Raw genomic sequence first — 26,496 nt, forward strand, 5'->3', positions numbered from 1 at the left:
CATTCCAATTGTTGTTCCAATAAAACCCAAAGAAGAATAAGATGTGAGGAGCATCAATAACCGATCACTGTGGATGTGAAAGTGGATAATTTTTTACTTGGTCAACAACTTGTATGTAGGACAGTGGAGCAAAGCTGAAGATGTTTGGCTAATACGGGAACCATTGGTTATCAGAGACGAAATCATAGTCTACCATTACATATCAAGGTATGATATGTAAATAGGATAAAGCAATTTGTAAAAACATTGGACAAGGAAGGAGATTGTAATAATTGATTTTGTAGAAAATATCCGAAGCTCAGTAAGGAAACATTCCAAGGTGGAATATTTGATGGTCGGGAAATACGGTTATTAGTGAAAGATAAGGATTTTATCAAAGTTATGACTGTTTCGCAAAGTAAATTTAGGAAAAGTTTTGTGATGGTTGTACAAAATTTAATAGGTAACCATAAAGGATGATACGAAGGAATTGTGCAAAATATGCTGACAAATTTATCGTTGCAGTATCCCCGTAATTATCAAGAATAATTTCCGGATAATTTAATAAATTTATAGTGAGGAGCAAAGCGCACGTTTCCACTAAGATATAAAAGTAATGGAGAAAAAAAGTTCCGTGAAGACGGTAAAATAATACAGTCCTTCAAAAAGAGATAGCGCCCAGAAAAATCATAAATGAGAAGCTAATAAAGGCGTTTTATTGAAATATAACATGTTTTCGACATTTTCCTCTATTTATTTCGAGGTATCCGAATTTTTCAAACCATAACTTATATTATAAACATTTGTTATTTTATTTCATGTTTGTATGTACAATTAAAAGATTTAAGTAAAAAAACTAGAGCAGATATTATAAAATAATCGATAGGTTCATAAACTGTGATCGTTGATATATAATACAAGCTCATCGTATTGGTTGTCATTTTAAGTGTTCTTTTCGTATAACATCACTCAATAAGCTGTCTGACTGACACGCAGATGGCGATGCCATCGTCAAATCCATATGACGTTTATGAAGTATCAACTTTCGAAAGACTATGTGTAAAATTTAATGACATTTCGGTTAGTCAGAAAAAAGTCACAGCCTTTAAGTGAATCTACTTTTGTTATTTTCAAAATAATGGATTCAAAACCATTTCGTGTGTTCATTTAGCATTGCTACTTGAAAGAAAAAATACTGTACAAGCTCAGAAATGGCTTTAAAAGTTTTATCAGGACTCTGCTCCATGCAAAAGAACCATTTGTTATTGGTTTGCTGAATTTAAACGTGGTCGTATAGATACCGATGATGGTGAACGTTCTGGTCGTCCAATTGAGGTAATTACTTCAGAAAACATCAAAATGTCCACAAATTTGTTATATCTAATCGTAAATTGTAATTGCGTGAGATAGCTGAGGCCGTAAAGATATCAGAAGGCAATGTGTTCACAATTATGCATGAACTTTTGACCATGAGAAAGCTTTTTTCAAACTGGGTGAAGCGTTTACTCACAGTCGATCAAAAACAACAACGTATTGATAATCCAGAACGGTGTTTGGCCATGTTTACAAAAATCTAGGAAAACTGCGTCATATGTCACCAAGACAATACAACGATTCACAAGTCGATGGGAACCATGGTTAAATTGAACGAATTACATTTCGAACTGCGTCCTCATCCGCCGTATAATCCAGATCTGGCTACCAGTGACTATTAGCTATGCGTTGATCTCAAAAAATTCTCGCCGGTAAAAAATTCACCTCAAATGAAGAAGCAATTGCTAAATTTGATGCCTATTTTGAGGCAAAAGACAAATACTTCTTCAAGCACGGCACTGACTGGTTAGAGAAGCGTTGGAATGATTGTATTGTTCTTGAAGGAGATTACATTGATTAATAAAATCGATTTTTTTTCTTTAGTCACACGACTTATTGAGTGTTGTGTTAATTCTACTGTTCTAAATTTGCTTTTATTAACGGCAAACATGATAGAACCTGTAAATTTGATAACACCCTTAATATTAAAATGTTTAGTTTCGTATTACGAAATATATTGTTTTCACAAGATGAAATTTGTCAATAATGAAAAACATAATAACAGTGAAACATATACTTACATCCAACCGTTGCCAACCTGCATTGGAGGGGTGTCAGGATGTCCACCAAGTGATCTAGAGAAACAGACAAAAAATTATTATCATACAATTACCAATAATCATAACAGATATGGTTTTCTCAACTTTTATGTGTCGATTACTTTCCAATTAATTTTCATGAAAATTGGAAATAATTTAGGAGATGATGTAATATTTATTTAGAATCTGAAGTTGACATCATTCCTTTTTGTGAGCGGCAATTACAACAATCATTACTACATTTTCAAGCAGATATTCACAATCTTTAAATGAATATTTTATCAAAAAACTGACGATTTAGTCCAAATAACTTGAAATACGGGAATGGTCCCAGAACTACTTAGCCTGACTTAGAGATGAGGGTAATTGCTTGAAAAATACCACTTTCTTAGAAAGGACACAATCTATATGAAGACGCCACGTTGTTTAGTATTTGTTTGGCAGCCATTAATAGTGAACGTTTTCAGTGAATTTGTAAACATGGAAAAAATTGGTCATCGTTATGTGATACAATATTTTTATTTGAAAGGCCTTGGCCCAATCAATATAAAAACTGCACTAGATTTTACTCTGTGTAAAACTACTCCTTCGTTATCAACAGTAAAATATTGGGTAGCAGAGTTTGAACGAGGCCGTACGACCTGCGAATACCAGCATCGCACGACTCCAAAAATTCCACGTGCGGTATATTGCATATTAACTGAATCGAGGAAGTTCTGCGCAAGATTTGTGCCGCGTTTGCCCACAATGGAACAAAAACGGCGTCGTGAAGATGTTTCCATCGTGTATAGCAATGTTTCAGAAAGAATGCCAAATTTTTAGGCCGTTTCATAACCATGGAGGGCATTCTTTCGATGCTTGTGACTTGTGATTAAAGTAGATAAGTCATATTTGCCAAAACAATGTGCTGAAATAATACTAAATTCAAGTAAAAAAAGAAGATATTTCTAATTGAAAATGGTTAAGAATGAAGATGTATTGGCGTTTACGATATGGTGGCCTTATTGTTACAAAAAGAATGAGGTAAAGTATCTAATGACAAAAAAATCGTGGGTCCATCACTTCACACCTGAAAAAAAGAACAATCAAAACAAAGGACTGGAAAGAGAGAACCGGTTCCAAAGGCAAAGACCATCTCGAAAAAGGATGAACTATCAACGGCGAGTATTATGCGAGTTTTTGCAAGAAATCAAAAAAAAACGGCCGCATTTGGCTAAGAAGAAAGTGTTGTTTCATTAAGACAATGCATCAGCTCAAACATCCCTTATTGTATTGACCATATTTAGCCCCTTCGGATCATTTTCTGTCTTAAAAAAATGACTCGGTGGTCAAAGATTTTCCAACAATGAAGAAGTTATGTCGGCAGTTAATGGCTAATTTGAGGGTATCGAACTTATTGAACATCGCTGGGAGAAGTGTATGGAGCTAAATGGAGATTACGTTGAAAAATAAAAATATTTTTTTCCAAAATTCTTGTTGGATCAGGTACTTCTGGGATAATTCTCTTAAGCAATAATATACGAAAGTCAACACTATTTGTTTTCTGCAAAGTGAAGGATTATTTTCTTAGTAGTTTTTTGTTTAAAATCTGAGTACGAGTTGGGCCGTTTCATTAGAATTTTCAAAGACTTGAGCTAAACATTTTTATGTTCACTATGTAGAAATTCAGAGATCTGGCATTTTACTTATATTAATATGTTTCGAAACAAAGATTTTCCGTCTTAGAAAAAACAGTTTTAAGTATAACTCAAATTTTAGCGCAACTAGATTTGAAATACTGGACGCCCATTTAATTCCCAAGAAGTATTTTACATCCAAAATGCATAGTCAGCCGGTGGTCAATGCCACACATATGTTTAGTTGTTGAACGGTGAGGTCCTTAACGAATTCTCAGAAGTAGTCGGCCAAATTGCAGGCTGAATTTCGTATTTTCTAACGTTTTCTGTCGATTTTTAGGAGATATTCTCTATAAACTACCACAAATTGTGTAACTTTTCTTCATGCAACGTAACCATTCATTGTTTTGAATTCCGATACAATATGAGTACAGTACAATAAAAGAGTATTTGAACAAATGAAATCGTATCAAATAAAATAATGGTAAACAATTTACAATTTGTTCCAAATCTTTTAAATCAACTAATAAAAGGAGAATTAATATCGTTGACAATATTATGATATATATTATATATACAAGAGGTGTCGCTTCCAAATGACAGTGCAGAAAATCTTCTTTTGTCAGCTCCTTCAGACGCGTGACTCTTCAAACCAATTTTTACTAGATTTGTAATATGCTATCAATACTTTCCATTTTGTGTGCCTTTTCAATAGCATTTAATGATCAGTTCCAAATATTTTTGCTTTGCACGTTTCTTCAAACATGAGAATGTCAGACAATTAGTTGGTACACTGTTTCTGCATGTTAAAATTGTTATATTGAACTTGCGGTACGAATAATTAACCTAAATCATTTGTTTTTGAGGTGGAAAAATGAGCCGGTCGGTAATCATCTGAGGCAACTTCTCATCCATCGCGTAAACCATTCAGGGAACCCCAAAAGAATATTTTTCAGGAAACAATTTAGGGAAAAGGTCTCGTGCATGCCTCTACCTAAATTAGCCGTCTCAAACATCTGACAATTTCAAGAAAACAATAATAAAAGGTTACCTTACAATATGAGAACGAATAACGGGTAACAAGCTCAAAAACATTATAAGGCTCTATTTATATTATTTACTTGTTTTATTTTATAGTCCAACACAAGATATTTTATCATCAGTTGAAATCGGAGTTGCGAGAGTTGTTACTAAAGTTTTGAGATAGACAAATAAAAACAAATATTTTTAATTGTTTATCGCTTTATTGCTTTTCAAAATATTGTTCCATTTTCCATTCCAATTAAAGTAACTTCAAAATATGTGATTTGAATGCATCTATGTTTCTTCAGGTGAAGAAAAGCGTTGACCTCACAATTTTTTTTTATATTTGCGGAGATAAGAAGAAATCATCATAATTTGTTGTTTTGACCGACGATTTTGTTTGGACTGCTGTGTGAGAGCTCCTATTGTCGTATTGTCGTGGTGTAGATTAATTCGTATTCTGCGATTGGATTGCCTCATTTTGTCGAATACTTCTGGCAAATAAATGGAGTTGTACCATTCAGAATACACCGTTCTACGTTGTTCTAATGGAACGGTGGCAGTGATTCCGAAAATACGGGAGACCTTCTGCTTGGAAGTGCTTTTGCGCGAACAAAATTTTGTTGGATTTGACTCGTCATGAAAAACCCATACAGTTGATTGTTGTTTAGTTTTGGGTTCATATGCACAGATCCATGATCTATTTTGACAGCTAAATGTTCATGCGATATTGAATGTATGCTAGTGGAACTAATGCCCAAGTATGCCTCCATCTCATGGTACGTCACATGACGACCTGCATAATCAGTTTACTCAAAGCTACGATGTTTTTTGGCACCACAACCGATTTTGGAGGACATTCATGAAATTGAACCTGTAGCGAAGTGCAACCACATTTTGTCGGAAAAGCAACGAAATACTGTGGCTCGAAATGGTGTTTCACCACCAAAAGTCGAAGCGAGTTAATCGACACCCTGTTGTTAGTTTAATCCACGTCGAAAATTATAAAAAATGATCGCTCTCTGAATCCGTTCACCAATGAAAATGTCAAACTATTTGACATATTCATATCAGTGTTGCCATATCTCAAAATTTGAATAGCAAACTTCGTATTAACGAAATTATGTGATATCTAAATAATTGTACGTAAAAAATAATGTCTTCATAACATTTTTATAGAATATTATGGCCATTTTTATTGAATCAATTTCTAGGGAGGTTTGTTCACATTCTATAACCGAATTATCGAGATATCCGTTGTATAATCTGATGGCATCCCGAACATTTTGGGATAGACAAGTAACAAATAAACAAAAATAAAAAAAAATAAAAATATTGAAATAGATTTAGTAATTAATAATTGGGAGTTTTTTTACGAAATAAATTTCTTTAATTGAAATAAAAATGATAATAGGTATAATAATAGAGAATAGAGAGAATTTTTTTATTGTGTTTTTTTTATTTAAACCTAATTTTAAAACGAAAATTTGAGAGAATTCTATTTATCAACAATCGAGTAATTTAACAGAAATTGACTTGAATGAATTATTAATAATGGGGGTAACTTTTCTCCTATTTAAAGAAATTTTTCTCAATTTAAAAATATTTATACATCACGTGCTATAAGGGAAAAATCAAACAATGAATTTTTTATGGGTTAATCATCATTTTGAATTGAATAATCTAATACACATAATTTTAGTATTAATATGTCGAAATAACTCTGATTTGAACTTGGAAACTCAATTATATGTAGGATACGGCTATACTGATTTGTTTATAGTAGCTGTATTCGGAATATAAGATTTCACTGTAGCAATTGCAGTTTGCTGGCTTTGACGACACATTTTCTGTAACACTACCAATTCTGTCATTCAATAGCTATACCTAACTCAATATAAATATCGATTGGAAAGCAATATTTTCATACATTTTCGTCTTAAGTAGAGCAGCGTATTTTATTCGAAAAAATATTTATATTATACCCCTTAATTTTAAACAGGTGAATCAAAAATGTCGTCACGGATATTCGTTATAATGAACCTGAACAAATTTTTGAAAAGGAAAACAAAACATAACTTGTAGCTTAAGGGTATTGAATAATTCTGTTGGTATCTCCGTCCTTATTTTCCTTATGTAAATAAACTGTGAGATCACAAAGTCAGATTGTATTATCTCATATCCTCTTAATGAATTTAAAGGATACACGCATTATCTTTATACATTATCATAAAAAGTAGTTTTCATTTTAATTTTTAATGCTCGTATACATATCAGTTTGAAACATTGATTAATTCAAAAACATTTTCGATGTAACGTCAACAAATACACCCCTGTATTGACGGTAATCACGTCAAAGAATGTTAAATTATGTAAATTTGGCCATATTTAAAATGAAAATATTTTAATTGGTGTTGGGATCACCTATAAAGAGTATTCCAGGACTTGATGCAAAAAATTATTTTCTACGTCTAATTAAAATGAATGTGGTAGTATTACTATTATTAATGATGGAAAGTAATAATGAAGAAAATTTAAACTGCACACCAGATGTTGTTGAATCGGCAATTTCAGCGACTATGAACCTTCTCCATGAGAAATCCAGGGAACAGTATTTAAAGGAATATAATTCTTTCATGGAGTGGCGTACCAAAAAAGACATAAACAGCTTTACAGAAAGAGTGTTACTAGCTTACTTTAAAACTAAATCCAAAATGTTGAAGTCTTCAACACTTTGGTCAACTTATTCAAAATTGAAAGACACCCTAATGGTAAATAACGACGTAGACATCATTTACCCGTAAAAAAATTAATAAGTTTCTGTTGCAAGCTCCAAACGATCATTAACTCATGCTTAAAGTATGACAGCAAAACATTTTAATGTAAGTTTAGATATTATTTTTAACATTTTTCAGGTTGCTTCAATATTCGGAATCGCAGGAGCTCTGCGGAGGGAGGAATTACATAAAATGACGTGTAACGATATCAATAATACCGGAAATGTTTCAATTATCACAATAATTGATACAACTTAAGTTCAACGTCGATTTACTGTTATTTGTTAGATATCTGGCAATAGAATAAACTTGGTAATCATTTATAAAGAATATAAAAACCAACTACCCACAAATGTCAAAACAGATCATTTCTTTTTCCAGTATAGTAATGAAAAATGCAAAACCCAAGTTGTAGGTATCAATACCTTTTCAAAAATTTCCTCACTTATCGAAACATATTTGAATTTACCTAATTCAAAAAACTACACTGGGCATACATTTCGACGCTCTTCGGCGTCTCTATTAGTGGATTTCGGTGGTGATATAATTCAACTAAGAAACATGGGTGGGTGGAAATCCAACACAGTTGCTGAGGGTTGCGTAGACGACTCAATAAAATACAAAAAGAATTCCGGAAACAACTAGTTTGACTTCAAACAACATTGTAAATGTGCACGATCCTACCAACAATCCAATAAGTACTAAAACAACTACAGACTTTGTTATTTTTTTGAACTCGTTAAATGTTGCCAATTCAAGTACAAGTAGTAATGTAACTTCTTCTTCACTTCTAATTAATAATGGTCACAGTTGTACTTTTGATATTACTATTACAAAATGAAAATTGATAAAAGTGTTGTTGAATTTTTTCAAGTCTACGGACGTAGAAAAAATTTGGTATGAAACAGACCGTCCTAATCGTGAAAAGGGTTTACTTTACTCACTTGTTACATAAATAACTATTTATTATTATGCGGGGAAGAGCAAAAAGTTTTAGATTCTCTTGGTACAGAATACTGTCACCTACTGAAGGGCGAGCTGCTGATGGTCTGTTAGGGACCCAAGAAATCTGGTCGCTTTTTCACATAGATAAAGGTTTGAGCAAGTAATTTTCTTTATTTTGTATATAAAATTTGTACACAAACATCAACTTATACCGGAAAAATATTTAGATTCATAGCGAAAGTCCAATTACCCAATTCTGATGCCTTCACTATTTAGTGTTTTTACAGGACTTGGGCTACACTTCTTGTTAATGCAGGCGACTACATTAATATTTTGAAGTAACTTTGTGGATGGATATTTTTTACAGTCGTCGATGGATACGTGGAAGATTCTAACAATGAGAAAATTCAAATATGAAATAAAAATTTAGGCAATGAAAGTTCAGTATCAAGTGCAATTACCTACAGGACAATTGTCTTCAAATAAAAAATGGAAATTTCATTTAAAAAACAGGATTTTCATGATTTGGTCCGAATTATACAAAATCAGCAATGAGATCAACAAGATTGGTTCGTTGCAAAATGGAGAATCACTTTCTTAGTTTACAATCCGAATCAGAGCTAGCCCATTACATCAAGATTCTCAAAAACCTGAGGTTCGGCAGAAGAAATTTTCGATTTTTTATTCATTTACATCAAATTACGCAAATATTAAGTAAAAAAAGTAATTTCATGATGATGTTTTCCTTGAAACATCATAAAGACTTTATCAGCTAAATACAAGATTAACCCTATTAGTGCAATCCAGTTTATTCAAAATAAAACAATTTTTTGTCATTATTATTATTCTGATTATGTCCATACGATGAACCTTTCAGGGTTTCCTTACTGAATGGAAAAATATTTCTTATCAGGTTAACCCGACAATTTCCATACTAGAATTACATCAGGATAACCTCATTTAAAATACATTAATTTTCATCCAACCATCAGGTTATGTCAAAGGGGTCGATACCAGGTTTTCCTGGTTTTGTCCATACCAGAAACCTCTCAGAATCACCTTCACATTAAGTTTAAGAAACAAAAATCTTCTTTACTGGGTCTGACAATTAGTATTGATTTGGATTTTTTGTCAAGCTTTTGGTATATCAAAGAAAGTATTATTTAGATTTAGTAGTAGAAAGAAAATAAAGGATTAAGAAATGGACAGAACTCGTCAATACGAAAATTTTGGTCTTTAAACTACATACTTTTAACATATTTATAATTATGTAATTTTTAAAAGTAAAACTACTGAAGTTTCGAGTTGAGAATCACTTGTTTAAGTTTACCCATGTGATAACATAATATTCACTAGAACTATTTTATCTATAATTGAATGGAAGCGTATTTCATTTTTATACTCCATGATATGGACCGTGAAGCCGGTGATGTTCGATTATGTTGATAGAATTTAAAATTTGGTATACATTCGTAAAACGGATGCGGCGGTAATCTCTTTATATTGTTTTTTCACAATTTATTCACAGTATTTTATAGCCTTTTTCATAGAATCAATTTCTAAGAAGGCCTTTTTATTTATTCACACTCTAGAATCCGTTTGGTATAAATAGGTTCAGCAGTCAGTAAATAATTTGATAATCATTTAGAACACATCAGAATAGTGTGTTTAAATAAATTTGTATGTTGATAACTAGTATCTATGATTAGTATCTAGTAAGTGCATACTTCAGTGGATAATAATTAGTTTAGAGAATAAATAAATTTAGTAACTAAGTTTTAATCATTCTTAGAAAAAGTTTAATAAAAAAACGCATACAGTCAAAAACCGCTAAAGACTTGCATAGTCAGTCTTGGTCTTGCAATAAGGCCTCTTGACATGGTGCAAGAAATTGCATGCTATTTCTTGCAAGGTCAAAATATTGTATAAATGAATATTAGACGTCGCGTGACTCTTGTCATTGCATCAGGGCTGCCACTAATAAAAATTCAAAAGTGAGTTAAACAAATACCTAAAATTTGATTCATTATTTTGTGACCGGTTTAACATTGATAACAAAACTAAGTAAGTGAGTAACGAAATGAAAAAGTGGTCAGTGGATCACTGTCAATAATTCTATCTACTACTACCTTGGTTTTGAAGCCTGATGGATAGGTTGGTTGTTAAGCCAAAAGTAAGTAGCTTTCTCCATAGAATTGCAGCTTGCACGTAATAAAAACGGCAACGAACCGATGATGTTGCAAGTGCAAGATCTTGTATGAAACAATCAGCCGAACTTCATGTGCGCATGCTTTTTATCAAGAAATATTGCGCCTTGCATTGTATTGCACTCCTCAGCCATAGTCTTGCAACCTGTTGTACCTAATCTGTATTGTCGCAGAATCAATCTCTCACTTAATATCAGGACTAGAAGTTTACACATGACTTTTGTACACAATTTACACAATTCATTGAAATATTTTTTTATGGTAAATGTTATGGTAAACAAATATTAAATTTATTAATGCTAAACATGTTCCATATGTTCATTATCGTCATTCTTTTTTAACCCAGCGGCATGGGAAGTCCACATTAATTTTGGCCATCAAAAATTAATCGTCTATGAAGTTCTAATGCCCACGTACTTAGGCCATTACAACGTCGCGTCCTCCAAATCCCTAACGTATTATGCTAATCGTTATATCCGGCTATTTGAGTTATGCCTCTGCGATATTAAATTTTTCATTACCGTCTACTGTCTATAACAATAAACCTACGTATTAAACACCCTGTATAAAAAGCAAGCGCACATTCAAACAGATTTAACGACAACAAAATCCATTGAGTACTTTTTTTATTATGGAGATGTGATCAAACGAGGTTGCATTACCGGGCACGTGACCAGAGAGCAGGTGTTTTGGAACCTTTTCTTTTTTTTTTGTTTCTTATAAACAGGGGTCTGTAACATCGTGTCGATATTCAATGGTTAAATTTTATTTCGATCGATTTATTTTGATAAAAATTCTCTTCTTGATATCATTCGATTGTCTGAGATGTACTGTTGTTTATTCTGAGGTTGTTCATTATGTGTCAAAATTTATTTTATCTAAAAATTAAAACAAAAACTCTGCGTCTTTCTTCGCGCATTTCAGCTTTCAAATTTTCGAGGTAAATGACAGTAAACTTTATGAGAAAAAAATCATACGATGAAGGATCTGAAAAATGAAACGTAAAATTACATGATCACAGATTCATTAAGCGAGCAATCTGCGGCGGTTCCATCGTGTAAATATCTTCTTACTAAGAGTATGACTCCCCAAGCTCGTTGCAACTATCCTCTTCTGCAATGGTTTTACTTCAAATAACCACATGGTATGAGACCATTTGTATAAAAGTCATACATATATCTTGCAATATGAGATAATGAATTTTTAGTTTGCAGTAGCGTTTGTAGGTTCTTTAACTTCAGTCTGCACTCGATTACATATGATACTGCAGATTTCCCTAATGTATCGTTGTTAAGCATCTCTATTGAGACTTTTACTCGATGTTATTTGTTACTTTTGCTCTCCAATACACTTCTGACACATTTTCATTGATTTCTTAGCCGTAATTCCATTAGAAACACAAAAAAATTAGCCCATTCAATGCACCAGTCCGGATCAAATTGTACGTATGTAGGGATTTGGATACAATGCGATTCAAAGGATCTATTGTGTCCCCCCTTTCTTGCTGCGATACTGGCGAACCGAGTGTTTACAGCTGATCCATCAATCCCACTCCTTTTAAAAAGTCTAGAATGGCCTTAATTGTCAGAGATCTTCGTCTTCTCAAATGTAGTGCTCTGGAGTTCCTTAGTGTTTCACACTTCGAGAGAATGTGAATAGGGGTTTCATCCTCTGTGCAACAAAATCTGCACGCCGTATTATCTGCTAGGTCTAGCGTCTTCAGGTGTTTGTTAAGGCGACAGTACCCCGATAGAACTCATTTTAGTATTCGTAGATTGTTCTTACTTAGGTTGATACATTAGCAGATCTACTCTGGTTATCCGGATCAGATTAGATCAGGCGATGTATAATATTGAGTATCAATATAGGGTGTTGCTGGCCTTCGCACAAGCGCTATATATTGAGAAAACAAAAGGTCTCAGAGTGATTGAAATGATATTGATTGAAAAATATACGCACAAATATTTGTTACAAGAAATAATAATGGGCACAGAACCAAATGACAACGAAAACTTGCACAACAGGATATTTGAAGATTTATTAACATTGTTGTCATCGCGTAGCATACCTTTATGTGTATATCTGGTCTTTTTTTTATACATATAATTCTTTGATTTTATTTTTAACAGCGTTTTTAGAAATATCGCTATTTCCGTTGTCATTTTTCGTAGTGGTGTTCTCCATGGATTCAAGGTGATAACTAAGATCTCATTTTATAAACACCGTTGCAAATTATCAAACAGGTCAATTCAAATTTCCATTGTTTGACAAACACGTCAAAAAGCTTGCACATTTTCAAAAAATTTGACGAGCTCGTTTGCGCAAACAAAAATTTGACCCTGTACGTAAGAAATGTTTTTAAATAAACAGACTTAGTTTATGAAACTGAATTTCGAGAAAAAGAAAAAGAAACATATTTAATTCATACGACTAAAGGTGATTAATTATATGAAATTAAGATGGGTCTTTCTTGTAACAAAATTTCCTTAGCCTACTCCTTTTCATTAAAAGGTGGTGACTAAAATTGAGTTTTTATTTTTTTTTCTAAAATTCCAGTAATGCCAGAAACCTGAAATTCTGTAATTCTGGTGCACTGGCAAAGGACTGACTAAGAGTATTTTTTCAATATTTCTGTTACATTATACAGGGGTGAAATTAGAAATCCTTATATTTAAGAATTCATTATAAATCGTATTACATTTTACACTATCGCTGTTTTCCACAAAAATTATAAACTATTGTGTTATTTTTTTTTCTCTGCAAGTTTTGGTTTTGGGATAAAATTTCAAGAATAAAAAAATCATTAATTCAAAGACCTTCAGCTATGATTTTATTTCATAAAACTTCTTCTTGCAAAAAAGTGTTGATATGATGTAATTTTATCCCTGTATAATGTAACAGAAATATTGGAAAAATACTCGTGGTTACTTCTTTTCGAGTGCACGCAAATTTTCTTGCATTACTGAAATTTTAATCACCTTTTGTTAAGGGGGATAACTCGGGGTTACGGAAATTTTGTCATAGAAAAGACGCATCTTAATTTCTTCTTCGAGCAATTATTTTCTGCATTTTGTTGCATGAATTTAGTAACACCCTGTATTCTTATCCAGTCAAATAATAGATGATACTGAATTATAGGTTGGATATTTACAGGTAGAATTATTTCAATGGTTATTCGGACGAGGTCAAATTTTCTTCCATCTTGGTCAGGTAGTTGATTCCCGCGGTCAATCGGACCTGTAAAAGTCTACACCAGTTGCGTCCGGGTTGATTATTAAATATTCAAGAAATTTTATGTAAATATACAGTTTTACGCAGAGTCTCGTTATCTGCAATGTCCTGAAATAGATTTTTTCTAAGGCGGCACCCAGACAATCAATTTTATTACGCAATATCACGAATTGTGGGTTAATATTGAAGATTGCACAATGATTGAACAAAAGTTTGATTGAGTTTAATTTTTATTGCACCATATTTTTTCAATGGCATTGAGTAGAGTCAGTATTGCGGAATAAGAGAGTTTATCGTCGAATGTATCCAATTGTATAGAGAATTGCCATCTTTGTGGAATGTTAAGTATAACAAATATCATGACCGTGCATTGTTGTCTAAATACAAAGAGATGTTTCCACGGGCAAATATGATGTGAAGAAAAAATTCAATTCTTTAAAAACTAACTTCCGAAAGGAGCTTAAGAAACATCTCCAGTCAAAGAAATCCGGATCTACAGTTTATTTCAGAAAGTTATAGAGTAATAAAACCTCATTAGGTATACAAAGGGACCACAGAGTGACCCAACGAATATTTAAGCCACTTTCATAGTTTGGCATATGGGTTTAGCCCATTGTTATCCATTCTTAAACACTGAAAATAGTGTACCAAAGGCGTGCCGGTAGGATACTCGTAAAAAGGAAATAATTTTATTTAAACAGAATAAAAATTAGGCATTATGTAAACGGTACCTGTTAAACGCAAAACGTAACTGTATAATCTACTACCTAAGTAATCCCTACACAATATTTCATGGTCTACACCGAAATTAAGCCGAACTGGACGGAATTCCCCATTTTATTACTCTATACCTTTCTAAAATAGACTATAGTACAGACGACTTATACCAACCTACTTTGTGGTATTATAATGAAATGTTTTTTAACACGATCAGGAATCCGTATCGGATTCATTGTCTAGTATGGATGCTCAGTTTACTATACGTAGTCCGGGAAGATAGAGTGAACGTTCTAGTTTGGACAATAATTACACACAGGTAAATTTTAATTTATTTTATTTAAATAACTACAAAATTGTATGTTTCACTAGACCATTTTCTCTTGCCAAGGAACTGCACCTTGCACCTGCATGGTGTCAACTGGAATACTTCCTGAGATGGTTGGTGTATTATTCCTGATTCGTTATCTGCACGAAACATGAATGCTGGAGATAAATATGAACATGATTTTCTCAAAAAATTTTGTAGATAACAAGTCAAAATAATATTCCTTACTTTTATGGGATCAAAAGGAAATGCTCTTTGAAATACCCCAAAACGAGTAGCTAGTATACCGAAAACACCTTCAACCATCCTTCTAGCTCGCGATATTTGATAATTGCATATTCTTTTCTCTTTTGTTAATCCAGTTTGGCTATATGGTTTCATTAAATTGGAAAAGCTTCATCCTCAACAAAAAAAGTGTGGCAGTTTTCGGGAACTTCAATGCATCAGTGCAGTTGGTGGGATATTTAAAGCATTATTTTGGAATTGCATTCCAAATGTTGTATTCTGTAGCACATATCCATCTGATACACGACCATTAATCCCAACATCACAACATTAGCCATAATGAACTCGTAGTTTGCATTTACAACCGCCATCAATACAACACTGCATGTTTTTTTTTGGAGTTATAATAATATGATTCAGAACCAGGAGATTCCTTTACTTTCACGTGTTTGCCATCTATAGCACCGATTAGGGGCACTCCACTGGCTCACAAAATCTTTGGCAGCATGTTCCCATTCCTCAGCTGCTTGCGGTAACTGAAAATGAAATGAAAACAAATTATTTATCTTTTTTAGGAGGATACGACAACTGTTGAAGTAGAAAAAATACCATCTACATCCTATGCAGCTCCGAAGACTAAACACAAGAATTTATAGAGAAAACTTGATGGTGAACTTTTGCAACCGGCAGCTAATCGTCTTAAAGAGAAACCAGATGAATATCAAACCTGGACCTTATCTTGTGCTACAACTTTCAAGAAAATGAAACCGATGCAACAAATCTTTGCTAAAAATGCTATTGCTGCCATTTATCATGGAAGGGTAATTAGGACTTTTACAGCGTAATTCGGTAAACATAAATACTCCAACAGTTACGGTAACTCCATCTCCGACATATACCAGATCCACGCCAACTCCAACAAATTACAGCAGCACACCATCGCCTTGGTATTTTATAAATTATTCACAAGAGCAAAATTCCGAAATTACACCCGAGCAGCTGCCAAATAACTAACAGAACATGTACTTCCAACAAGATAATCACCAGAACATGAACAATATTCGACATGAAAATGATGCTGTTCACTCAGTGACAAACGAACATTCATTATCTCAATATATACAATTTAATAAGTAAATGAAAAGATTATAGTATTTATTTACCTTGATTAATTCCTTCAAAACATGTATAATTGCATCACAGGTTTCCATAATTATTAAAGAAAGACTTTGTGGGGAAATAGCACTATGAAACTTCAAATCTTCCAGAGTATTTCCAGTCACTAGATACCGTTGAAAAGGTGGTATTGCTTCCCCTCATGATTGTATTTTTTTCTTAATAGCATGACCAATTTTAGTAGATTTGGAAACTGTTCCAAGTTTAGTTGTACAAAATTTTTGAAGTCTTCTTCCTCATATATCATCAAATCTTTTAAAAGATTTTCGTGAGTGTATTTCTGCCTTTTCTTGTACCAATCTTTCGACCACCGATGTGTTCGTTTACGTTTAGCCACAAGCAACACAACTAAAGCAGCAGCTAAATCTTGTTCGGACATGTTGCTTTACGCACAGTGCACACGGGATCAACATTCTTCGACTAAACACGAAAACATTGCGCAGCAGTTCGTTCATTGTGCAATTTAATTGATCGTTTGGATTCTGTCTGTGCCTTTCAATCTTATTGTACAATAAAATATATTGTAGTGCTATTGTAGGGTCTTGGAGCCGCCTAACATGGAATATTGAGTTTAGCGCAGAAACCCGTCAACCGGCGTCACTTGACGTGTTTCTGCAGTAAATTTTACTTTCGTCTCGTGGTAACACTGGTTATTATCGCTTGCATCACTGTTTTTATGTGTTTGTTCACGCCATTAAACAGTTAGTTGCTGTTTAGAGGTCATAGACGTAATATACTGTTGTGTTCATAGTTTCATAGTTTTATATTGTGTTTTATTATCGTTTTCTTTACGAAATGGATAGTGGAAGTTCTGAGAATGAACCTCAGCCTAAAAGGAAACGAGTTATTGTCAATGAACAAAAATATAAAAGAAATGTTATACGAACATCCAGAGTGAAAGATGAAGAATTATAAAGGTAACATTGTTTTACAAAAATGTATTCCTGATGAGATTATTTGTAAATGCTTACGGAAATGCAGTTTATCGATTGTAGTTTGTGTGTGTTTGCAAACTTTGATTGAGGCTAAAGAAATTGAGCGTAGAGCGTAAAAAGTAAAAAATGTAATTATGCAAATAAACGGTGTTTCTTGTGATAAAGTTGCAAATCAATTAGTTCAAAATAAAACACCGCAGCGGAAATAACCACATTTCTCGATTTGAGGTCAGGAAACCGACTATGGGACCAAGAATAAACAATACTTAGATGCAGCATTCATAATTGCAACAATCCTCAATTGATAGATAAGGTCAAATTAGTTTTTATTATAGGTATTTTAAAGAAAACTTCTGCTTATCATTTGCACGGCCACAAGTTGATGATTGCAGCCAATGTGAGCAATGTGATTTCAAATCCAAGCCAAGAGCTAAAAAGTTTTTTAAGAAGCAACAAGACATTATTAAAAACAAGTATGAAAAAACAGTAGTACCTTGTTTTGATTACATGCAAAGCCTTCCGCTATCAAACATTCCAGTATTTCACATGAGTCAGCTCTGGCTGAATGTCTTGTATTCATGAAAAATCACCAGAAGAGGTATGCTATTTGTTATTGCACTATTTACAAAACATTTTGTTTCTTTCAGTAATGGCCCATCAGGGTAAAACAAAAACGTGAAAAAAAAAGAGACATTCATCTCTAGCCTGTGACCGTAATTTCGGCCTTATAAAACGTCTTGTGCGAAAATCGGACAAAGTGTACATTCCAGAACAGTATGAGGAAATGAACATCAAATCAAGTAAATCAGGACGATTTTTGGCAACAAAGTAACCAGTGACATGATATATAGTTTCAATGCGTGGTGGCCCCTTTATTATAGAAAAATGTAAACTCAGATGATGCACATGAAAGAGGTGTTTCAAAGGAAAACAAAATATCTTTCAAAGTCTTTACCTAGAAGGAATTCCAGTACAACAAAGCTAGTCAATGTAAAGTTGTGGTTAAAGATTTTATTGACGGGTTTGTAACTTCAACGTTTACCTTGAAGAAATACAATGCTGTGCCTGAACTCCCAATAACGCTTGCCAATCCGTCTGGAAAAGTACCAATAAATGAAAAGAAGATTGATGACTTGAAATAGCTCACCAAATATATCACAAGGTATGAATCTTTTCACTACAACATCCTTCAGTGGCCTCCTACAAAAGCGGAGTGTAATGTTTACAAGGTGTATGAAAATGGGTAGTGCCATAGACAGAAAAAAATAATAAAAGTTAAAAATTAAATAAATGTTGTTTATTAGTAAAACCCATGTTTTGTAATGTTCATAGTAATAAATTTAAGTTTCTATTATTGTGTTTTTATTATTGAACATACTACTTGTACTTTAAAAAATTAAATATTGTTAAAAAATAGCCATGAACACGAATTTTACTGAAGAAACCTGTTAAGTGAAACATTTTTTACCTTTTTTAAGGCAGTAAAAAAACATACATCATATTTAAACGCAATTAGTTTTGAAAGGTATTACTCTGATTTTTTAAAAACAAAAATCAACATTAATCCAGCAGATAATAAGTTTTCCTTCATTTCCCGAAAATTTAAAAAAGTGCAGTTAATTGGTGTCTGAAATAAACGATTCATTTGAAGATTTATCTGATATCATTGAAGAAGAAAATTCTAGATTCATTCCAAATTTAGAGCAAGAATTTTCTTACATCAGATTTACAAAGAAATTGGAAAAAAATCATCATTGCTAAGAAACGATGTGTGATTACAAGCACTACAAATTCACTAATTAAAAAATTTGTAAATATTTTATTAGATGAATCAGTGAATACCAATGATGTAGAGAAGGCAGATTTGATCACATCAATAGACTAATTCTTTTTTGGCCAAAAACTCCAGAAAGGATGCCTAAAAAGCAAACAGGAAAGCTTTCCTCTGCTCTCACATTTTCCACAAGAAAAAAATGCAAAAAAAGAAAGTTTTGAGAGAAACTGGAGAAGAAAACCTTGAATAAAGAGGAGACAAGAAATCAGGCTTTTGAAAAAAAGAGAAAAACAAAAAAAATAAGGTGAAACCAAAAGAAACGTGAGGTCATCCTATTAAAAAGAGTGCCAAAACTACATTTTTCAAAAAATATTTATAACAATGCAGTCGTATCAAGTCGAAATAACATCCAAGCAATTTCTTCCATTAATTTAATGTTTTCTGTAGCAGGACCTCTCACGCATGGGTTATATTCTAGTGATTCTCGTCTCCAGCGAAAGAGCTTAGACCAATTTTCAATTATTGAAAATGATGGACACACAAGTGACCGTAAACAGCTTCCATTCTGTTTTTGATTTGTGTTGGTGTTAATCTTTCTTTAGTGAAAAACAGCGCGAAACTCAAATTGAGACATTTTTCAAAACATCTTGATTGAGTGAGTGGTCGTTCGAGCTCTACTAAGTTGGAATTACTGGAACCGTTGGTGATATTCATACTGAATACATTGTTTACACCAACACTCACAATTAGACTGTCTGACGGGCGTTTCGATAACCAAGTTATCGTCTTCAGAGACTGAAGGTAAACTGTTTATCTTCACTCTCTGTAGACGATAATTTGGTCAGACAGTATAATTGTGAGTGTTGGTATAAAAATTGTATTCAGTATGTTTGAGCTCTAATTCAATAAAATGGATCGAAAATGCACTACGTATACAATCTCCGGCGGAATTTATTAGAGAATTTGTGATAATAATCATTTTGCGATATGTTTTCGATTAGGGACATAATACTCTTTATGGGAAAAGGTTGAGTTTTCCTACTTCCCCAGACCAGTTTCCGGTTTTTTCAAGTCAAAAATTTGTTCATTGAATCCAACCACACCTTGATATAAAATTCTTTACTTTTTCCACTATTTCCACCAGGAACTTGTCCTACAAAGCTCACAATACTATTTTACTGTGTAAATTCTGTTATTGCTTCAATTTTTCGTTTGATTACGGTCACTCGAAGTTAGGAATGGTCTCCAATAGCAAAATATTATCGAATCACCCAGTTTCTATGAGGGCAAGATAAAATCGCGGTTGCCCAAAAAGGGGGACATGAAGTATTTCTCAAACAAGTGATTCATTCAATTCTAAATAGTTATTTATATAACAAGTGTGTGAAGTAACCTTTTTTTGATGAACGTGGCAAGTCGAAAAATAGGCCTCACGACACTAATTGCATACAATATTTTTTGTACTACCGGAAATTTCATTAAAATACAGAAGTTTAATGATACAAACTATAACGCTCCTATTTTAATCAAAATTGGATTAAACTAACAAAACAACTGACAAATTCAATTATTAACAATACTAATATTAAGAGTGCACTTTATGCAGTTATTAATTTTGTTAACTCTTCTGGTCGGCATGCATAAATTCCCCCCAAAAATAATTATTACTAAATAGGTAGAAAAATAAAAAGTGAAATGAGCGCGACTTGAACCTGGGACTTCACGTATATGAGCCTTGTATTCTAACCACTACGCTACGGAGACATTAATACGTACTACTGCATGTTTCTTTAAACACCAGTACGTGAAGTCGTACGGCAGTTAAAAAATAATTTTTTATTATTAACAAGGTTATGAAAGTTAAAGTACTTGAATTTGAATAAATTTTCCTCAATCAACAATTTTTTTATACATTTTTTGCGGTTATTTTATACCGTATACCACGACTCAGTATAAACTTTGGGACATGTGTAATTTTTTTTACTTGTTTTTATATAAGTAAACAATAAACTGCCGACTGAAAATCCCATTTTAATGCAAGTATAAATGTTACTTTTAATTATTACAGTTATTTACTTCGGGCCATTAGGTTTACTAAAACAGCTGCCAGATGAGAATGAAGCAAAAAACAAATACAATAATACATTGATACAACTACAATTTCAATCCTTTAATGGTCAGAGTCGGTATAATCTGATCATTTATCTTGATGGTTAAGATAAAATGAATATAAAAAATACAAAATAGTGCCATAAATATTATAACAATTCAAATCACGTGGATCAACATATTTTGCCAATATTCATATATCGCAACATTAATAAAACAAAGTATGAACAAAAAAAGCTTCACTTTATCAGTAAATCAGTTAACTCGGATTTCGCTTCAAGCATTTCGTTTATTTTTTAAATGTAAGCCAGCTTTTGATCTGCATTAAGCAATCGCGTCACCCAACTTGAAGATAGATTTTTTAAATGTAACCTTTCACGCAAAATATTCCTTGTTCAATTCAGAAATCTTTACTTTACTTTACTACAGTTATTTCACGTAGTTTAATTCTATGATCGCTAAGGGCATAGATTTCCTTAACCATTTTTTAGAGGCCAGTGGCTGTTTAAAACAGCCACAACGCGTTCTGTGTGCCTTGCGTTTGACAGAACGCGTTGTGGCTGTTCTGATATAGTCAGAGCCCCAATGAAATTATTTCGGATTTAGAAGACGTCAGTTCACGTAATATAATGCTGGTAATACTAATACTAATAACATAACCTAACCTAACCTAACCTAACTGCGTCAAACATAAAGTTCAATGCAATTCAAAAGGCCACAACAATTCCTTATGCAAAAACTTATAGATGGATATGCAGCAAAGATTGATTTTAGTAATATACTTTTCTACAACGACTGTTAATAATTGACTATTGACTATATGGATATAAAACATATACAAAAACGTGGTCATCAAACATTTATTCAAATGATGAGTGTTGTATTAGTTTTTTACCAAATAATTATTAATAAGCAGCATTGTATTAAGTGATCTGACGTCTTCTAAATCTACAATAATTTCATTCGAGTTCTGGCTATATTAGAACAGCCACAACGCGTTCTGGCAAACGCAAGGCGCACAGAACGCGTTGTGGCTGTTTTAAACGACCACTGGACGTTTTCGGTCTTTGAGCGTAGCAAATACAAGTCATTCCGTAAGACGGAGCACCATCAGGATAATATTCACTTACTTTTTCTTAGTCGTGTATTAATCGCAAGCTTCATAGTCTTCTCCAGAAGCTTTGGCGATTGAAAACGGTCAGGGCGGTCTCGAAAAACCACAACCGCTGAAGATAAACGTATTGTATTGATCAGTAAACGTGATCGACAATTCACGGGCTCAGACCTAGCAACTCAGATAGATGGATCTAGGGATCTGCTTTTGAGTACTTCTATAGTGAAAAGGAGATTTAGAAAAGACATCAAATTAAAATTAATAGCTTGCTGTGGGATAAATAAAACAAAAATTGGACGTGTGAAGAGTAGGAGAGAGGTTTATAGAGTGATGAGTCATAGTTTGAGGCTTTAGGGTCTAATTGAAGAGTTTTTGTGCACAGGTCAAAGGTAGAACGGATTTTAGATATATGTGTAATCCCGACTGTAAAACACGGCGGAAGTTCAGTGTTGGGGATGTTTTAGAGGGAAGGGCGATTAGCAGATGTGGTAAGAATTGAAGAGGTGTTGAAGGAATAAGGCTATAAGAAAAATATGAAAGGAAAATTTCTAGAAGCTGTGCAAGTTGTATTTGAAGGAAACGGTAATGAAGAATGTACAATTTTTCACCTTCAAAAATAAAAACCTTTCCCACGTCAGAAACTGGAAAATAATCTATCTATAGTCGTCGTAAACCCAAACCGCCGAGTTAATCGACAGACCTGAAAAAGGCTCATTGAAAAAAGAATATGAAAAAAGCTAGCCAAGAGCAAAAAAATCTAACAAAAATAAAGGAAAAGGCAAAGGTAAAGGAACAGATAAAGAAAAGTCCTCGAAAATTAGTGAAGAAGGAAAAGTTGAAGAAAAAAATGTTTGTCTCCAATTCAGATTCTGATACTGATGAAATGTTTCGTTTAGTGTATAACGAAAGTTACAGCACAGCTAAACAGAAGATTGGGTAGAATGTTAGGGTAGATGGGTAGAAAATGCAATATGTGGGCCTATGTCAAATGTGTAACTGGATATTTTCACTCATACATTTGCATTAATCGCAATTCTGATGAAGATTAATTTAATATTAGTATTTGGTAGTGCTATTAGTATTTAAGTTTGCTAAAGGTGTATCAAAATAATTATAGAAGTATAAACAATTTACTAAATGTTGTTATTTGCAGACAAAGTTTCTGTGTTTTTTAAAAAAGTTTACGCCAAAGTTATATCGTGTCCCGAAGGTGTAACAACTAGACCCAAATTAGGGGTGAGTTTCGAATTTGTATAAACATTGTAAATATTTCTCGTTTCGGTCCTGGTAATAATCATAAGACTTGCAAAATGAGCAAGAAAAGCGTTTGCTTAGTTTTAGGGCATCTGCGGCAGGTGATAACTGTCCTCTCGAAACAACTGATGGATGTAGCTATTATAGTTGTTAGTAGGTAGTTTGGTGTACGAATGGTTGAATCATACTTAAAAATATTCTAATGGAACACAAGTCGTTCATTATTAAATCGGTGGTCGAGGACTAATTCATATATTTATAAATGATCCAACAGAAAAAAAATATCTCGTTTTATTACTATTACAGAGTCTGCAATTGGGAATAACCTAATAACCTGAATAGTCCAAATTCAAATATGCTCCCACATACAATAAAAATGTATATAGGGTGTATTACATTAGAATTCGTTCATTTTGTATAATGCAGATGTTGCGAATGAAAGTTTAGTTTTCTTGAAAACACTTTTATGTACCACCATTTTGTAGTACTTAACACTAAAATTCGTGAAATTATCCAGAAAATCCTACTAACTGCGCCAGTGAAATGAAGTTGTTTTTAAAAACGAAGTTCACACAATGACTTTATTACTCTACAATTATATTGAATAAAAAGAAAATAATTATAATTGTGTAAGGCGTCAGCGGATTCCGGTTGTCAGCAGCTCTTCATATTCAAGGATTCAACTTGCGAAATGCACTGTCATGATGGCTACTTTTATAGGGTGTGTAAATTTAAATGAAAAGTTAAAATAACAAGTACAGTAGAGTCTCGTTGAACCGACAGGTATCACACTAGGGTTGTGCCGGATTAGTGAAAACGCCGGATTACTGAAAAATCATAGTAAAAATTCAAAAAAAGTACAAAAGAAGTCGAGTTTTAGGTGGAAAGTACATATTACAGACAAAAAGCGTTTAATTGTCTTTTTTAAAAATGATGTTTTAAAAATAATCGTCTTAGTCTTACTTTTGGTGGACTATTCCATTGGAGTAAAGAAACTGTCAATTTTCTTTTGCTTCTTGGCTTGAAATGACACTTCTAACACATTCTCTTGAAGCCTCTTTAAAACAAGAATATCATTTGCGGAAATATCATTTTGATTTGCCCATTTTATCGAAGTAGCAAAGGCACCTTTTGCAGCATCATGACTACCTACATGAACAGCGTACGCTTCACCTCGATTATTACCATCTTCTTTTTTTTCCCTACTCAAGACATCTGCGATGATTTAACTGTTTGTCATAAACTGGCCGCTTTCTTCTTCCTCACTGGCTAGCCACAGGCTCATATCATCTATAGTTAAATTTTCGCTGTCATCAACACGTTTTTCGGTTCACGATTAACGTTTTCCTCGAGATCTTCAATAGCAAGAAACTTCCTCCTCTACATCTTGGGCATCATTGTTTTTATCTTTCTTTTTTTGCATTGCTCTAACAGTGTCATATCCGGCTATAAGTTGCTCCATGAACAAACAAGGACTTTTTCGTGTAAATTTTCCTAAGCATTTAACAGGGAAAAAGTCACATCTCTAAAGTTCGTTTCTTTTAATTAATTCAGGACACTATCTTCCTTTGACAAAATCTTGTACAGCAAAGCTTTTTTGTATCGAATTTTTACTGCTTGCGGCAAGAACATCACTTGTATACCTGAACATTTCTACTCGGATTCTTCTTGGTGACCAGGGCAATTATCCAAAATAAGCAAGTCCTTCTGTGACAATTTCATTTTCTCTACAAATTTTTTTACTGATGCCACAAATATTCCATAAAACCAAACAGTCCTTAAAAACAGCTTGCATCATACTTTGATTTTTATAATCAACAGGTAGATCAACATTTTTTAATGGCCTGGGATTTTTCCCCTTTCCAATCACCAAGAGATTCAGTTTATGCATTCGAACATGGCATAAACGTTATCCTGTCTTTCGCCAGTTTTCGTCCCGGAGCATTTGTTTCAGCACGATGGACAAATGTCTTTTTAGGCCTAGTTCATCGATGATCTGCTCAAACTTATCTTTATATGAGTCGACCGCTGCGGTATCACAAGAGAGTTTTTCGTCCGTCATACTTAGCAGGCGAATTCTAAAACGCTTTTTGAATTTTTCAAGCCATCCTTCACTGCTTAAAAATCATCTTTCCCCATTATTTTACCGTAGAAGAATCTGGTTTTGTCTTTGAGAACTTCTCTTGAGATCGTTGCATGCTTGGAGGAACCAAGAATACACTGTCTTCAACATCAGGAAACTTTCCAGTTTTCAATTTTTTTAAATTATTAATGTGTTTGCAAAATTATGTAATTTTGTGTATCGTAGCATAGCCGACTTCGTATTCATTTGCATACCTTGTCACCTTTCTCAAGTCTTTTCAGAATCTCGTTTTTTTCAAGCAACGTTAATGTTTTGTGTTTTCGTCGACACTATAATGACATTTGTCCCTCCAAATTAAAATGATACACATTGGAGAGAGAGAGAGAGAGAGAGAGAGAGAGAGAGAGAGAGCCGGAATGACTCAGTGCCGGATCAGAGTGGTTCTACTATAATTAAATAATTTAATACCTTGAAGATATGGCCGTGGCATTATTTCAAAAATGGTTCACCGATCAGCTCATACCAAACATTTTACCAAATTCATTCATTGTTATGAACAATTTCCAATCAACTTTAAAACAAAATGAGATATTAACATTTATGAAAATTGGGAAATGTAGGAAAGTTCCTTCAAATAGTTTCGTGTCATGAACAATTGTTTATTAGTTTGTTTTCTGAAAATCTGTAAAACGTAAACTAGTAAGAAAAGAATTAGTGATAGAAGTACTTCTTTATTATTATCTACTATGTGAAAAAAACCAGGAACAGGTCGAATTTTATTCCTTAATTGACAAGTATGAAAATATTATTCCCCTTCAGCACTCCCTCTGAATTATAAGCACCCACTCCAAAATTTCAAATAAGAAAAGGG

The 26,496-nt window shown here is 33.2% G+C and overlaps 1 protein-coding gene across 2 annotated transcripts in view; it reads right to left on the minus strand.

Moving 5' to 3' along the window:
• Window positions 1-26,496, minus strand: part of LOC130442465 (insulin-like growth factor 2 mRNA-binding protein 1) — a 139,989-nt gene that overhangs the window by 100,614 nt on the left and 12,879 nt on the right. For both annotated transcript variants that reach the window (XM_056776594.1, XM_056776593.1), the window contains exon 3: window positions 2,094-2,147. In XM_056776594.1, the coding sequence (XP_056632572.1) occupies window positions 2,094-2,147 (54 nt within the window). The remainder of the gene's footprint in view (window positions 1-2,093; window positions 2,148-26,496) is intronic.

This window comes from Diorhabda sublineata, chromosome 4, assembly GCF_026230105.1.
Source record: "Diorhabda sublineata isolate icDioSubl1.1 chromosome 4, icDioSubl1.1, whole genome shotgun sequence".
In the NCBI taxonomy this organism is placed as follows: domain Eukaryota; kingdom Metazoa; phylum Arthropoda; class Insecta; order Coleoptera; family Chrysomelidae; genus Diorhabda; species Diorhabda sublineata.